The sequence below is a fragment of the Sceloporus undulatus genome, chromosome 1, assembly GCF_019175285.1.
Source record: "Sceloporus undulatus isolate JIND9_A2432 ecotype Alabama chromosome 1, SceUnd_v1.1, whole genome shotgun sequence".
Taxonomy (NCBI): Eukaryota; Metazoa; Chordata; class Lepidosauria; order Squamata; family Phrynosomatidae; genus Sceloporus; species Sceloporus undulatus.
The window spans coordinates 99,170,573-99,188,793 of record NC_056522.1 but is presented as its reverse complement, the minus strand read 5'-3'; the positions used below and the strand labels follow the sequence as shown (position 1 = coordinate 99,188,793).

At 39.9% G+C, this 18,221-nt stretch overlaps 1 protein-coding gene across 17 annotated transcripts in view; it reads right to left on the bottom strand.

The window, feature by feature from the left end:
* Nucleotides 1-18,221, bottom strand: part of PTPRK (protein tyrosine phosphatase receptor type K) — a 478,138-nt gene that overhangs the window by 182,536 nt on the left and 277,381 nt on the right. For all 17 annotated transcript variants that reach the window (XM_042475146.1, XM_042475067.1, XM_042475316.1 and 14 more), the window contains one exon: nt 12,738-12,912. In XM_042475146.1, the coding sequence (XP_042331080.1) occupies nt 12,738-12,912 (175 nt within the window). The remainder of the gene's footprint in view (nt 1-12,737; nt 12,913-18,221) is intronic.

Below are 18,221 nucleotides of genomic sequence, written 5' to 3'. Positions count from 1 at the left end.
GCATTAAAAAAGCAGGACTGGACTGGATTTTTTGATCATTTCCTTGAACATTTTCCTCAGAATATATACATTTCATGTTCATGATTTTCACGTGACCACCCATTAAAAGAAGAATAAATAGGAGGAGGGACTATAATACAATTATTCAGAAACATTGGTTCACTAGTGCCTTTGGAAAGTGCTACTTTCCTGCTAAGCTAGAACAGCTCTGGCTTCACAAACAGAAGCAACAAGGATATAACAAAAACGTCTTCTTCCAAGGGAACCAAATATTTTGCAAATCACTGATGCTTATGTCAATAGAGATAGCATCTGTATGTACATTTCATGATTCAGAATTTCTAGCAGCTAAGTGTCACTCCAGCAGCTAAGTGTCATTCCAAAACCAAAAAGAGGGGACAAGACAACAATCTTTAAGAGCCTACAGCAATGCTCCTAAACCACTACATTTTGCTATAATGAAAAGAATGCTATGAATCAAGAAAAACATTACAAAAACTCATAACTTCAGCCACCACCCATCTCCATCTTTCCCTACAAACTCTAGTACAGTGATTCTCAATGTGGGCAATACACCCCCCCCCAGGGGTGGTAGAAAGATCCAGGGGGGCAATGAGAAGGAAAGGGGGAAGGCTTCAGTCTAAGTCAGGGGTAGGCAACCTGCGGCCCACGGGCCGGATGCGGCCCAGCGAGGCCTTGGGACCGGCCCCAGCCCAGTCCTGCCGCCGATTGCTGCCGGGGCCTTTGGCGTCTCGCGCGAGGGGCATGGTGGGGCAATTGTCTATAGAAGCCTCAGAAACATGCATTTATCTTAACATTTTTTTTAAAACTCACAAAAAATTTTTCGTGTCCTCCATTGGAAAATTTTTGTCCTAAATTTGTCCCTTTTATTTTATTTATTAATTTTTAATTTTTTATTTATTTTTATTTTTTGGCTTCAGCCCCAGTTGTCTGAGGGACAGCAACCCGGCCCCCGGCTCAAAAAGGTTGCCTACCCCTGGTCTAAGTACTGGTGTGAAATAACAACAAGGGAAACTAGCAGCCTTTAGGACCATGGTGGGGATGAAGGCTTCGTGAAACTTCTTTTTAGGGATCTTTTTCCCTGTCCACACCAGTCTTCAATCCAGAGCATGTGGCATCTGTAAACCAGCCGGTGCTCCTCTCCACCCCAACAGAGAAAGACTGAGAGTTCTTCCTCATCAGGAAAAAGCTTCTCCCTTTGCACTTGGTCATTTTTGGAGCATCAACCAAGCAGCTGACTGAGCAGCAACTGAGCGGCCTCTTGCCCACACTGGCCTTTTCCGAAAGGCTGGCACAATGGAGAAGCTTCTTGGTCATGGATCAATGAGCTGCTCAGTTGCTGCTCCCAAGGTGACTGGGTGCAAAAAGAGCAGTGACCAAGACTGGTTGTTTTAAATTTCCTTTAGAACAGTAGACTTAATATCAAGAAATGGCAATGGGGAGTTCTAGGGTTGTCACCCAAGAGGAAAGGGGGCAGCAACCTGAAAAAGTTTGGAGACCACTAGTCTAGAAGGTGCCTTGTCGCCAGGGCATAACAATGACTCAGAAACCCGCCTTAATGTGATGAATTCCAAAGTGTGGCCAATTTAAAAAAAAAAAAAGAATCTCTGCAGACATTTTTGAAAACCAACATGTTTTTCATAAGGCAAAGATTTTTTTTTAAAGCATTCAGGGGAAATGGGATGCATAACCTCACATGCAGTTCACTGTAGTTTGCCATCATAGAGCACAAACAAATTTATTATCAACAAGACACCCATTCTGTTCATTTTGGCCTGGAACAGAAGCAGCTTACAACCGCTTTGGAGGCATGGTGTTCAAATGACACATGCCTCCAGTGCAGCCTGAAGCTGAGCTCCAATCCTTTGGACAGGAGCAAAAAGGAGCTGGGATAATCCAGCTCCTGGTGATGTGGGTTGGGTCCTGCAACTGCAGCCTGCTCTGGGAGCGGGCTGTGTGGTCATGGTGGTCCCAAACTGCCTGCAGTCAGAGTGGACTTGGGCTGTTCTTTATCACCCATCTGCTCCTTTTGTTCCTTGAATAGACAATTTTGTTCAGGGAAAGAATGGGCACAAAGTATAAAATATATCTGTTTGAGTATACGGAATAAAACAGCAGGAGACTGTTCAAGAGCCCTGGTGGTGCAGTGGTTAAATACCTGTACTACAGTCAGTCAGTCACAAACCATAAGGTGAGTTCAGTACTAACCAGAGAGCTCAAGCCCAACTCAGGCTTGCATCCTTCCAAGGTCGCTAAAATGAGTACCCAGCTTGTTGGGGGCAATTAGCTTACACATTGTAAACTCCTTAGGGAGTGCTTAAGTACACAGATAAGTGGTATAGGAATGTACTTGCTATTGCTATTCATGTCACAAAATAGGGGCAATTACACATTCCATATACTCAGTTTTAATTGTATAATTATTGTATAATAATTATTCTATTACACAGTACAATAATGTACAATTATTGTATAAAAATAGCAATCACAACAGTAAATATGTGAATAAATGCTATCAAAGAAGCACAGGCAGAAGAAGAAGAAATTGAATGATTCTATGCTGGAGTCAAGTGGAAACTGATTACACACCAAAACAGAAAGTCTTGTTAATCATAGGCAATTCGAACACAAAAGCAGGAAACAGAGCAGAATAAAGACTTTAGGAAAATTGTGCCTAAGATTGAGAAATGAAACAGGAAACCTACTGACTGAATTTTATGAGGCCAACAATTTGTTCATCGCTGATTCTTTAAGCAACCCAGGAAGTGATTGTAAGCATGGCTATCATCTGAAATCAAATAGACGACATAACTGGAAACAGAAGCAGGAGAAGCTCTATTCTAAAGTCGAAGGCTTTCATGGCCGGCATCCATAACTTTTTGTGGGTTTTGTGGGCTATGTGGCCATGTTCTAGAAGAGTTTCTTCCTGATGTTTTGCCAGCATCTGTGGCTAGCATCTTCAGAGAAGGCTTGCCTGGAAAAAGTGGGGGGAGGGAGACCCACTTTTTCCAGGCAAGCATTCTCAGAAGATGCCAGCCATGGATGCTGGCGAAACATCAGGAAGAAACTCTTCTAGAACATGGCCGCATAGCCCAAAAAACTCACAAAAAACTAAAGCTCTATTCTCTCTGCAAAAACAAGATCAGGAACAGATTGTGACACAAACTACTAATACCACAAAATTAGAACAAAACTAAAGAACACTAAACCAACCATCAGACTAAAATATGAATTTAGAAGATAATGCAAAAAATAGATTTTCACTATTACGCTTAATTAACCAGAAGCCAGAAAAACTCTGGACAGAAACACTATCAGAAAGGAATGCATAAAGACACTACCTGTAGCCAAAACACAACAATCTCTGCAGAATTTTTTGTAGCAGAGAGAGAGAGAGAGAGAAAGAGAGAGAAAGAGAGAGAAAGAGAGAGAGAGAGAGAGAGAGAAGCCTCAATGGGCACCAAATGAAACTCTTCAAATAGTAAAGGACAGACAAATAGTAAAGGTAACAAGAATAGAGTCCAAATCCTGACTGCAACTATTCAATGACTTGTGCACAGGGGCAAGGAGAACTACTATAATAATCAAAGCAGAGAAATAGAAGGTGATAACAAAAAAGGAAAATGAAACCTCTTCTACAAGATCTGAGAAATCAAAGGGAAATTTAAAGAAGAGTGGAGATGTTCTATGACCACCAAGGTAACACATTGCATGACACCAGGGACTGCAGTAACTACAGGACCACTGTATTAATTTCCTGTGCAAGCAAACTAATGCTAAAAAATTGACAACAAAAACATTTATCATAGACAGATAGGGAAATACCAGTTGTCCAAGCTGGGTTCAGGCAAGGAAGATGTACTAGGAATCATTTTGCAAGCATATCTTGGATAATGGAGTGCACCAATCAGACTGTGCTTTATAGGTTATAGCACAGTTTTTGATTGTGTAGATCAGGAAAAATTATGAATTGCTCTTAAAGAAATGGATGTGACAAAACATTTGATTGTCCTGATGCATAACCTGTACTCAGGACAAAAGGCTACTTTCAGGACAAAAGACATGGAAACCGAATGGTTTCCAACTGGCAAGGGAGGTAAAGTAAGGATGCATTTTATCACCCTACTTATTTAAGTGAAATGCTGAACATATCATATGTAAAACAGCATTAGACTTAGAGAAAGGACAAGCAAAAATTGGAGGAAGGAACTTCAAATGTCCAGTCTGCCAGCTGTCATGGCAGAGTTTCTGAAAACTCTACCACTTTTTAGAAAGATAAGGGCTGGTTGGGATCTGCCCAATCAGCATCTAATCTGCCAGATCCTGGCTCAAGCTTGTTGGCCTACATTGTCTAAACAGGACAATGTCAGGTCAAGAGAAAAACAGGAAGAGTATCTATCAAAGCACTATTTTGTAATGTGTTCTAGCCATTGGTCTTTTCCTGCAAACTACAGGGAACAAAATACATCAAACTGTTTGGAAAGGTTTTAGGAATATTCTGGGTGAGTCTTATGCCATCTCTTTAAAAATTATTCTGAGCAATACAAAGGCCAAGATGATTAAAGGTCACTGACACACAGCAAATCACCTTATTTTAAACCACAGGGGAAAAAATTAATTATAATCACAAAACTATTCCAGCCACTATTTAGATATAGCTTCCAATTATCCATTTCGTTTTCATTTACACCTCATGGGTGAGATCGTTTATCATGTTTCAAGATAATGACCAGAAGGCACACAGAGAGTGATTTTGAGAGGTAACAAATTACCTACCATATTAGCATAAACTTACAAGATCCCATCAACAAGTACTATGCATAAATATGAGGTAATTACATTTACAATGAACAGGAATGTTTGATATGCTACCTTCTTCATTAGCAGATGCCGAAAAAACCTTGGGTTCCTAATTGAAAAGTCTGGTTTGCTTGCTTAAGTACAGTAATTTGGATACTCATAACAAATTAGGAATCATTGTACTGTTTGAGCACCCGTAGGTAGTCACTGCAGAAGCTCAGGAACTTGAGATGAATCTTTCATCATCAAGTATTATTGCTTCTTACCACCAAGTCATCCATCATATGGCCGAGACAGCTTGGAATGATAGCGCTGGACCCTCACATTACTGCTCCTTGAACTCTGCCTCATCCATCTTTAGCATCATGCCTGATTTGCAGGAAAGTGTCATCTCTCCCTGCTGCAAAACCAAGTGTGAATCCCATAATGTCTCTTACCTAGAGTGCCACTCTAATAGTAATTGATTTCATTTCACTGTCATGCTCAAGACTTGGAAAACCATCTATGGCGATTCAGGAGGAAGGATGATCAACTGTATCACAGCTTCAGAGATTTCATGCTTTGCTGTAGAAAAGTCACACTTCCTTTTTACTCCCCCTTGCTATAGAGAAGTATGTATGACTATATATTTTATATTAGTGAGCACATAGGTTGACAGCAGAAACATACTGTGTACATAGACACAAAGTATTGATGTATCCTTAGGAACAGCATAATTCCTAACATTTCAGATTGTTCACATTGTTAGCTGTTCTGTTTGACAATGTTAGGTGCTTAAATCTATATATTTAATGTATATATACCCTTGCACAGAAAGGGGGACTATTATTATTAACTCTCGACTCATCACTCAAACAATCTCTGTTTTAAACCCCCAACAGACCATAAACCACCCAAGATTAAGTATAGTAATTCAGCTTCATCTGAATGCTCCTATAAAAGTTTAATAAATCAAAATGATCAAAATGCCCCCAGTGGCAGGCTGGGATTCTGTTTCCAATTCAAATTCTCTTTAATATATGGCTTCACTGACATCTTGCATTTTCTAGCATCTAGGATGAATTCCAAAAGGCTTCCCTTTTCATCATTACCATGCATTGGCCAACCAATCCAGCCATCAAATCAGTTGACAATCCAGCACAATACTACAGAGATGTCAAACTGAGCAGATTTTTCTTTTACACTCATTGGTGAGTGGCAGATAAGAATATTTTAACTAAATATTGTGAAAGCATCCTTGTTGGATTGACTCGGATAAAGCACTCTGAATTTTTTCTTCATCTAAGTGCTTCTTTTTATACAAACCATGTTCTGAGACAATAATAAAAAACTAATTAAAAATAGCATCAAAATGTAATACCAATAATAATAATAATAATAATAAGTTGATGATGATGAAGGGCAATCTGGGATTTTGTTTTGTTTTAATAGCGCAAAAAGGATAGCTTAAGTCTTGTCAAATATGTACAGTCTGAGTAAAATATTAACATTCAGTGCCCACACACATTTCCACATTTAGATTGTGCCAGTGATTTTATAGTACTAAATATCATTTGGTTTATTTTAATCTAATAGACAATTTTTATGATATCCAGGAAGCCTTTATACTTTATATAACATGCTACTTTTAGCCAGGTTTTGAAATTAGCATATTTGTTGTTATTTTGAAGCTAAATTAGTTATTTGTAATTAGAATTTTTTGTGGACTATGGTGTAAACACATCCCTTCTCAAGGTGGAATGATAACATTTTAGTTACTTTTATAATAAGTGGAGCCTCATTAAAAGATGTGGAAAGGTGTGGGTTTTAACTTGAGCATATGCTCTGTTATGGGCATTGAGATTGAGTGAATGGAACAAGGATTCTGTAAAGGTGAGTGACATCTAGTATTCATATTTTAAAAAGCAATTTCAAAAGAACTTTTGCAGTCATTGTGAAAAAGGAGAAAGTAAAATTGTAATTTATTGTGAAAAAGGAGAAAGTAAAATTGTAATTTATTTCAAAAATAATTATAATAGTAACTACTATGGGGGCTTGGGACATGAGCTCCAAAGAATCACTTATAAATGGACATCCCAAACTCTTCCTTTAATTGACTAGCATTAAATTTTAACAAAATGGTACACATAAAACTGTTCCAAGCAAACTGCCAACTCACTAAGGGACCATCTTTATCTAGAAATGTGCCATGCCATGAAAATATTTCTTGTCATCCTTCTGGACACAACTAATTCACATTTTTAATGGTCTCTGAGGTAATATAGAGATAAATATAATTTAGGCATTATTATTTTGAAAATGATAAATGTCAGTCTAATTAAAACAACAACAACAACCAAAAACTCTGTTTTGTGTCATGAGGAGTCTAGGATCTTTGAGTAATACAATCATAAAGCTGGAAAGGATCACAAGGACCATCTTCTAAGCCAATTCACCTGCCATGCAAGAATATTCTTCAGAGATGTTCAACGAAACTCTGAAAACCTTCAAAGATTCCACTCCACTCAAAGCAGTCTCTTCCACTGTCAAAGAGCGATAATCATCAAGACGTGCTTTTTAAAACTCCAATTCCACTGGTCCAAAACCTGTCTAGCATGGTTGTGCAGCAGCAAGCAACACTTGTGGGGCAGGAAGGTGTAGTTGCAATTGTCTATAGTGATTTAATACCCCTGACCTCGTGCGCTATCCCACAGTATGAGGGATTCCAATGTATGTAACTGAAGCTGTGTGGCAAGGACAGATTAGGGTTCTACTGGTCTACTACCTACTCTGATGCACAACAGTCTTTCTTCCTAAGCTATCTGGAGTGATCTCAGTGTTTGTGCTGAGTCTCCTCAGCTTATAATGCTGGAGAATTTCAGCACCCATGCTGAGACTGTCCTGACTAAAGTGGTTCAGGACTTCATGTCTGCCATGACAACCATAAGTCTATCCCAACTCCTAGTGAGGTCATTCATACTGGATAGGGTGGTATGATACGGAAATAGTGGAACTATTTATGTGTCCATTCACATGGTCAGATCACTATTTGGGGAAGTTTATACTTGCTAGGACTCAGAGTTTATGCAAGGTGCAGAACCTACTAAAATAGCCCACCCAAGGAGGATCATGGTTCTAGATGGCTTCTTGGGGACTCTTGGGAATGCCCCTGCTACCTTGGTAGGCAATTCTAGTTCTGCAAATAAATGAATAAATCTTTCAAAGTCCTTGTTGACCTCCAGAATGAGGAAATGACTAGGATGGTGCACATGACTGTTTCTGGATAAAATGGATTATCTAGATGCATTTCAATCTGGTTTAGGCCTCGTTGTGGGACAAAGACAGCTTTGGTGGATGACCCATAGGGGGAACAGGACAGAAAGAGTGTGATCAACAATGATACTCCTCTGGGTCCCCTTGTTTGGACAGGAGTTGGAGTCACAGTTTTACTTCCTTCCTGGAGGGACAAAACAAGAAAATGGCACTCAAAGACTCCTGATTGTCTCTTTGGGAATTTGCTTGTGGGATTCATCAAAATTCAGATCTGCCACCTGTTATTTAACATATACATGAAACAACTGGGTAAGTTCAACTGGAGTTTTGACATTAGGCGCTATCAGTCTGCAGATGGCAACAAACTATATTAGGTTTTACTACTTCAATCCAAGGAAGCTCTTTTGATCCTAAACCAGTGCCTGTCATCAATAATGGACTTGATAGAGCCAAACAAACTGAAAACCAATTGAGGCAATCCTGTTATGATATGATAGCCCTGTTTAAATACTTGAAGGGATATCATATTGAGGAGGGAGCAAGCTTGTTTTCTTCTGCTCCAGAGAACAGAACCCGGAGCAATGGATGCAAGCTACAGGAAAAGAGATTCCACCTCAACATTAGGAGGAACTTCCTGACAGTAAGGGCTGTTCGACAGAAAAACACTGCTTCAGAGTGCAGTGGAGCCTCCTTCCGTAGAGGTCTTTAAACAGAGGCTGGATGGCCATCTATCAGGGATGCTTTGATTTAGATTTCTGGCATGGCAGGGGGTTGGACTGGATGGCCCTTGTGGTCTCTTCCAACTCTATGATTCTGTTCAGTCAAAAGATAGATCAGGGAATAGGAATTAAACCTGTACTAAATGGGGTTACATTCAATCTGATGGCAGAGATATCAAGCTTCAAGTGTACTCCTGGATTTAGGTTTGAGCCAGGTTTGAGCCAGGAAAGAGATGGCCAGAGTTATTTTTGCACAGTGAAGGCATGTGTACCAGATCTGACCATTTCTAGAGATGTTAGATCTAGGCACAATAATGCATGTCTTAGGTATATTCTATTTGGATTATTGTAGCACTCTCTATGTGGGGCTGCTTTTGAAGAATGTTTGGAGAAGTTTCTTCAAAGGGTTGCAACTGAACTGGGTTCAGGCAACTCTCTTGTTGCAACAGGTCCATTTCCATACATAATTTAAAGTGCTGGTTAAAACCTATATTGCTCAGAGCCAGATCATCTGAAGGACTGTATTCTCCTATATGAACATACAATGTGATTTGAGATAATCTAGGGATGTCCTTCCCAGCATCCTCATAGCTACATCAGGTGGGGATACTGGAAAGTGCCTTCTTAGTGCGCCTAGACTCTGGAAATCCCTTTCTAGATTTGCAGCCTCTTTGGCATCTTTCTGCAGGCAGTTAAAGACTTATTTGTTTTAGTAGGACTTTAAAGACTGCTCAGTGAGAATGAACCTTGCATAGCATGCTGTAATGTTTTTGGTTTTTCCCCCCAATGGTAAATTTTCTAACTGATTAAAGTTTATTGACAGTTCAATTCAATTGTTTGCTTTTGTATGAGGTATTAGCTATATTTGTTTTAACTATTGTAAACTGCCATGAGTCCCAAAGTGGGAAAAGTAGGTACATACATACATACAAACAAACAAACAATGACTTGTGGATCTCCCCAAGTCAACTTCTCTGACTTCATGTTTTGTGCTATTGTTCAATAAACTCTGTCCATTGGACATGATGGCTGGACTATAGATGAACACATCTGGAGGCCATATTAGGGAAGCATGCCCTAACATATTTCACTGACCAATGTTAGAATCGAAAAAGAGAAGCAGCACTAATTATTCTTATTAATATGAAATAGCACTGAAGTCTTACATTCACAATGGTTCTCTAACTCAAACTGCACCAAAACAATTGGAAAAGATGGCATATTTTTTCATTCCCTAAAACTTAGCAAATGTTCTGGGTTTAACAGTGTCCAAATATTTACAATTTCACACAAATTTCAAGGTTGATAGAAATAAGTTATGTCTACTATGCACTGATTACGTTTTCCATATCTGTAACTAGCTCAAAAAGAGCCTGCCATATTATGTCTTAGAAGTACCCATCTTTCTCCTTCTTTTTAAAGAGTCACACACAGACACACACCCACACACTTATTCAAAATAAGAATAGTAAATATATCATCATCTTTAATGTTATGCATGAAATAAATCTTAAAAGACTGAGGGGATATATAGGTGATTTTCTTCAGACAAATTAGTATTCTGTGAATATTCTACACAGATGTTTTGTGGAAGAAGGGTCAGGCACTAGATTTGTGCTCTTGAAACCAATTAAAATTATTACTGCTCAGATCAATCAACAGGCTGAAAGCATTCCATTAATGATGCGGCACATCTTTGGGAAACATAATTTAACTATAAATGCTAGGTCTTCCTAGGATAGAGTATACCTTACTGGAAAAAAATAGTTACCATGACTTAGATCCAATGCAACACTGTGTGTGTGTATGTGTTTATGTTGTGTATGTGCCTTCAGGTCATCTGTCAATTTATGGCAATCCCATGAATTCCTGAGCAATGAATACTCAGAGGTGGTTTTGCCAGTTCCTTCCACTGACCTATAGCTTACAGAGCCTGGTATTCCTTGGCAGTCCCCATCTTAGTACTAACCAGTGCTGACCCCACTAAACCTCCAATGTCAGACAAGATCTGGTGCCTTTAGGTCTTGGTAATGAGACACAAGAAGAGGAGAAAGAACCTCCATTAACATGGTTGTGATGGATTGAACAGTAATGCAAACAGGTGTGAGAGATGGCATTCACATGCAGTCTGTACTGCATACATGATGGAAAAAAATCCCTCATATCTTTCCCTTGCACTATGTCTAGAGATTCATTTCTGCAGGCACAGTGAACTTTAATCTATTGTAATGACAGCACTGGATTCAGCCCCATATATATGCAATCTGCAAAAATAACTCTAAGTCAGAGCCATGCCTAGGTGTTAGCTAATAATGATTACTCTGAATGGGAAAGGGCCATGGCTGAGTGCATATATTCTGCACACACAAAGCTTCTGGATCCAGTTTCTGACATCTCCAAGTATGTCTCAGTTAATATTCTATCTGAAACCTTGGAGAATCACTGTTAGAAGTGATCAGTCCTAAACTAGATAAACCAGATGTGTGACAAATATAAAGCAGCTTTCTCTGTTGTATTTCTGGAAAATATGAAAGTAATTCTCCACTTCAGATAGCAACAATAAAAAATATTTAAACAATGTAATATATTGCAATTTTAAAATTCTACACTGTTTATTTTTTTATTTTCATGCTGGCATACCAATTGTTATACTGTACATCTTAAACATACATTCTTAAACAAACATGCACACAGCAAGTTTTAATATATTTTATCCACAGCTGCTGATATTAATCTCAAATTTACTAATAATCAGTATTGTCAAAGCTTGTCTTCTACAAGCTGAAGATATTCTCATTACTCAAAATGATATGGAAGCAACACTCAAGACATGACAAAGTAAATTGCATTTCATCGTATCTTTTTCCCCCTTCCTGCGGCCGAGAGAACTCATAGATTGATATTCTTCAACATGAGAATCTACACTGAAATTTTCATTTGTTCCAAACAGCAACAAAAAGACCGTAAGCATGCCCTGTCACTTTCAGTTTAGGAAGAAATGCACTAATAAACTCTTACCCTTGGGTCATCTTTGACAATGGGCAATACTATGCCAACTCTTATTAAAGGGAATTCACATCAGTGGCCCAAAAATTTCTTTTAAAATTACCATCTTTTGTATCTATGTAGCAGGATGTCAGCTTTAAAGTGCCAGTAAGATACAGGACCTGTCACTATAGTTAATTTTCAGCACAGTTTTAACACCAGGGTAGCTCATCCCCCAGGGTATGTTTTTGACTAACGAGGTTTACTTGGTAGCTGTCCAAACAAATAAGAAAACACTGCTACCCCATATTGCTTTCCAAGTATAACATTAAGCAAGGAACTTCGTGTACTCAGTCTTTAAAATGATACCACTAAGATATCAGCTAATAAAACAGAGTAGTTGAATTTGCAGACCTGGAAGTGGAATAGCCATGGAATCTTTTGGCGGGGTACAGACTGCCCAGAAGAGGCATCTCCTCGGCGCCTCTCTCTGCTGTGCAGCTGCGCCACAGCATACAAATTGCGCGGCGCAGCTGTGCAGCAGAAAAAGAGCTCAAAAAGTGGCTCCTTTTTGCTGCACTGCAAAGTGCCAAAGACGGTGCATATATGTTGCAGCTGCGCAGCTCCGTATGGAAGCTGCGCAGCTGCGACATAATGGTTACATGCGCCATGTGTAAGGCGCTGCGTAACAGTGGCACATGCGCAACGTGCTAGGGTTGCAGGGCATGTGCACATGCTGCCCCGAGGCAACCCTAGCACATGGTGGACACGCTGCAAAGGGTCTGTCTCAAGAGGGCCTTTTAATACACTTGATTGCTTGAATATGAGAGATTATTTGTTTATTTGATGAACTTTAGAATCCTGTGCAGGAATGGTTTCCCCACATTTTTGTATGCCTCATGATGAAACATCTTGCCAAAACTAGAATCATCTCCCAATGATCAAAAATAGACCTCTTACCTCGAACAATTAGTTGAGCAAAGTTTGAGACTCCAGATCCTCTCTCAGATTGAGTAACACAACGGTATAAATCTTGGTCTGTTTTTGTTACTTCTTGAAGCTTAAAGGTAGCAGCAAATCGTCTGTGATTGATATTTTTAGTTTGGGCCACTGGAATATCTTCTCCGTTACGTCTCTGGAGACAAAAAATAAATTTAAAAAAATTTAAAAAATCAATCTGTATTGTTGCTTCATACACAATATCAGTTTATGGCAAATTTCACAAAATGTACAATTCCCTATAATACCTTGTACACAGATTTCTTTAATTCACATTGTGCTAATTATTAATTTTCTAAAATGTCCCTTCTTAGAAGGAGATTTGTGGATTTTTACTACTGTATCAATGTCTGCTCCCTAAGCTCTTTCACATCATGTATGTATGAATATTTTTATATTCTCACAATTCGACAAGCATATGTGGTTTTCTTTTTTACAAATATCAGCCAACGTATGTTTTTACTCCCCAAAGTAGGTAAATAAATTAACCTATATAATTTATCTGCTTTTCTGGGGACACTGCCAGAGAGAATGCCATCTCTATGGCAGAGGGTTTAGAGAGGAAAAGGAAAATGGCTACTGTTGAACTATTTTGGATGGTGAGAGGTTTAACTCAGGTACCCTCCCCCTTAATCCAATTCTAGAACCTTCAGTAGTTCACTGTGATGCTTTTTTATTATCACTTCACAGATAAAATCTCTTTGATAAGAGCTGACTTAGATACTGTTATTGTAACAGAAGTTGACAGTGGGATGTCCAGTAACTCTGTGAGTAGGATTACAATGGATTAGTTTCAATTGGTGAGTACTGCCCTTGTAGACAAGCTGCTGGAGCAAGTAAAGAGGACAATTTCTGGAGCAAGTAAAGAGGACAATTTCTTGATCCCTGTTCTTGGCTGGTCATCCAGGTAAAAATGTAGTTAGGTTTCAAATAAAAAGTATCATTAATGCATACCTCAGGGAGGGAAATTTTCCATCTTGATTAAAAGAAGCAGTGGTACGATCTCTTCTTAGAAAGCCCCCCCCCCCCCCGATTCCCTGGACTCCAACAACTATAGACCAGTATCAAATCTCCCTTTTCTAGGCAAGGTGATTGAGAGGGCAGTTGCCTTCCAACTCAAGGCAGTACTGATTGATACAAATTATCTAGACCCATTTCAAACTGGCTTCAGATCAGGATAACGGAGTTGAGTCTGCTATGGTTGCCTGAGTGGATGAACCTTGCCTGAGTACTGAACAGGGGAGTGTGTCCCTGCTGCTGCTTTTGGTCCTTTTAGCGGCATTCAGTACCACTGACCATGGTATCCTTTTGGAATGCCTGGGGGATTTGGGACTCAGAGGCAATGTGCTTTAGTGATTCCAGTTGTATCTCTCAGGCAGGTTCCAGAAAGTGGTATTTGGGGATAGCTGCTTTTCAAACAAGGAGCTGTTTGTTATATGGCCTACCACAAGGTGCCACACTATCCCCAGTGCTAATCAACATTTAAATAAAATCACTGGGAGAGGTCATCAGGAGGCATGGGGCAGGGTGATATCAGTATGCCTATGACACCCAAATATATTCTCTATGTCTTCTGACACAGCTTCAGCTAAGGATAGTGTGTCTCCTCTGAATGAACGCCTGGAGCAGGTAAAGGACTGGATGAGAAAAAACAAATTGAAGCTGAATTCAGACAAGACAAAGGTGCTCACTGTCAAGGATCCTAACTTGGGTTTGGAGGTGTGTCAGGCAGTCTAGATGGGGTTACACTCCCCCTGAAAAACTGTGTTTGCAGTTACACACACACACACACACACACAATACACATAAAACCCCCAACACCCCACAAGTCATTATCCATCTCAGCAACCATAGGCACAACTCAATAGTGTAACTCCACTTCTATAATGTGCACTGAATACAGCCATAACATTTTGTCTACCTGCTTGTTTAAGGGAACTTGTGTATGCATATGATACCAACAGGAATACTGCCATTCTCTCAGGAATAGTGAGAAGTTTTGAACTCTACAAAAGGATGACTGAAACCTACGTACTGTTGTCCTGTTTCAGGTAAGACCAAAGGATAAAGGATAGAAAGTCTGCAAAAATCAAGGTTAGCCCCTAAAACCAATGTTCTGATTATGTCTGACCACCAAAGCTACAAGACTTTCCCGCCCCACACCCCCTGCTCTTCTGCTCTCTCCACAAAATCCCAAAGGCTGCTGTAGCTTCCAAAAGCCAGCTGCAATCAAGGACATGGCTTTGTTCCCACTTCTCCTTTCCCATATTGAAGAAAGCAAAAAAGAAGGGCACTGATGTGCACAGGCCCTAACATAGGCCAGAAATACATTTTCTACAGCCAGTACACGGATCTGAGAAGTCGGTCCACTTTGCAATGCAGGAAAAGCAGATTCCAAGCCTCGATACTAGCTGCAGTAATTCTCCTGAAACCAGTACCTAGGTCTTGAAGTTTCAAATCTTCACTCAGCCATGGAAACCCACTTCTACAGTTAGTCTGTAGAATCAGTATGTAGAGAGATCTTGTAGCACCTTTGAGACTAACTAAAGAAAGATGCTTTTGGTGGAGTGGAAGCCAGGGACAGACATATATATGCCATAGGTATGTGAGAGTGTGAATTCAAATTCAAAATCCTGTGGGTGTGAAAATGAAGTAGCAAGTGAAGTTTTAATTATGATCAATTTGTGGACAAAGACATAGCTACTGGATATGGAAATGAGAAAGCAAGGTCAGTTTGGCCTTGGAAACTAGCCTGCAGGAGAGGAGAATAGATGAGTGTAGGGCTTCCCCATGAGGATGGGTCAGATAGTGTTGAAATGCCAGGAAGGCACTGTTCCTACTCAATCCATTGCTGAGGCACTGTAGTTTATAGATGAATTCTAATGCTGCTGTTTCTCTTTCTAATCTACCTTTATAGTTCTTTTGTTCAAGGACCACTTTTCTGAGGTCTGACATGGAATGCCCAGGGAGATTGAAATGTTCTGCCACTGATTTCTGGTAATTCCCATTCCTAATGTCTGATTTATGATTGTTTATCCTCTGGTGCAGGTACTGGGCTGTTTGCCTGATGTAGAGTGCTGACGGACACTGGTGACATAGTACAGTGGGCCCTCCCCTTACGTGGGGGATTCATTTTGGATCCCCCCACGTAAGGGGAAAGCCTGTCGACAAAACCCCATTATTTGTTTGCCTTAAAGTCACTGTAAGTTGGAATCAATTTCAACAACAGAACACAACAAACAAAGAATTGGGGACAGGTGTAGAAATAACAACTCCTCATGGAGATGTTATAAGGAAACATCTAGTGTAATTAATACAAGATCCTGTGATGCTAGATGACAAGAGATTCTGGACTGAAAAAACTTGGCATTCATAGAATCATAGAGTTGGAAGAGACCACTAGGGCCATCCAGTCCAACCCCCTGCCATGCAGGAAATCTCAATCAAAGCATTCTGACAGATGGCCATCCAGCCTCTGCTTAAAGACCTCCAAGGAAGGAGACTCCACCACACTCCGAGGGAGTTTGTTCCACTGTCGAACAGCCCTTACTGTCAGGAAGTTCCTCCTAATGTTGAGGTGGAATCTCTTTTCTTGTACCTTGCATCCATTGTTCCGGATCCTGTTCACTGGAGCAGCAGAAAACAAGCTTGCTCCCTCCTCATTAAAAGGAACAAGACTACCAAAGGCTATCAAGACCATTTACAGTGGTACCAGTCTCAGGTGAGATGTGGTTTTCTGCTAGAGATAAGAGGGATGCTATACTAGATAAATCTTTGATCTTATCCAACAACGCTATTCTTGTGTCATATTTTATACAATTCTGTCAGAGCAGCCATAATTTTCTCATGAACTGGTCAATCAACAATGAATAAACCTTTACCAGACTTGAACAGCTGGATGTCAACAGTTCAGCATTATATTAGCAGTTTCGCTAATAAAATCAAGCAATTATCAAATCTATGCAGGTTGCATTATGAATATACTAATTTCAATTAAAAAGCTCAAGTCGCCTCTTCACAGACACATGAAGAAATTCTTTAGAGCTCCTGATAGGAGCTAACAGCTTCATGATCTAATAAAAAGTGTTGGAAACTCTTCCATCTTGCTGACACATTTCAGCAGATTATGAATACTATGAAACATTTCATCACGTTGATCAACAGAAGTGTTATTGGTAAGATGTTACAATTTTTGAACAAAGTTTTCTGAAAATCAATTTAATTTCCCTTTAGTCCAGGTACTCCACAGAGAGCAGCACTGAGATAGCTAAGGAACTTAAGCACTACTTCTAGCAACATGGGCAACATCAAGAACAAAATCTTTTTTTTTTTTTTAAAAAAAGGGAGACAGTATACAATCAAAATAATACCCCCAAAAATCATTTTGAGCACTTTTGACTAGGAAATCTCAAATGCTCCTGTCATCTGCTACTTTGGTTCCCATACTGGGTGGAAGCAGGGCATTATTCAAATCCAATCAGACCAATCAATCAATCTATAGTCCAGATTGTTTTTGAAAGTTTCCCTGTAGTCATATAAGGACTGCATGGGGAAAAGAAAATAGCATTTCCATTAAGTTTTCTCATTCTGGATCCTGTCCTCTGAACACTCACTGGGCTACATTTTGCTCAGTTTTGCTTCGTCAGATTTTGCCCAATGAAAGAAGTCTTTCATTGGGCAAGATCTGACGAAGCAAAACTTTGTTCATGTGTAGAAAAAAATCATTCCGTCTAAGATATGCTTAACGGCTTCATCTTTCTACATAAGACCTGAAGTGGATTTTTAGTCATAGCATAAATACAATCAAATACGTCCATATAACAAAATCTTGGTCTGATTGGATCCACAAAGGGATGTTTCCCTTTCCCATCACATCCAACACCTCCACTCACTTCAAAATTCTGATTTGGAGTACGTATTCCCAGCTTCCCAGAACAGATACTGGAAGTGAATAGAGAATGCACAAGGAATGGAAATTTGCTTGCTCCCTGATTTGGTGATAAGACTTCTTTCATTGGGCAAGATCCAACTGGATCCTGGCCTGACTGCTCATGAAGTAGAGGGGCAAATTTTGAAAAATATTTTAAATAAGTAGAATAAGTACCAACCACTGGTTTGTACTTTTGAAGCTCTAAATTGCTTGCAGTCAAGTTTACCTGAAGGACTGTTTCATTCCATATCTATACATCCATAATTCTGGCTTATTCTTCTATGTCAGGGGTAGGCAACCTTTTTGAGTCGGGGGCCAGGTTGCTGTCCCTCAGACAACTGGGGGGCCGAAGCTGGGGGTGGAGCTTCCACCCTCCAGGGGTGGAGCCATATGCTGGGGGTGGAGCTTCCACCTTCTGGGGGTGGAGCCACATGCCAGGGTGGAGCTTCCACCCTCCAGGGGCGAAGCCACACATTGGGGTGGAGCTTCCACAGAAGCATCATCATCATCATCAC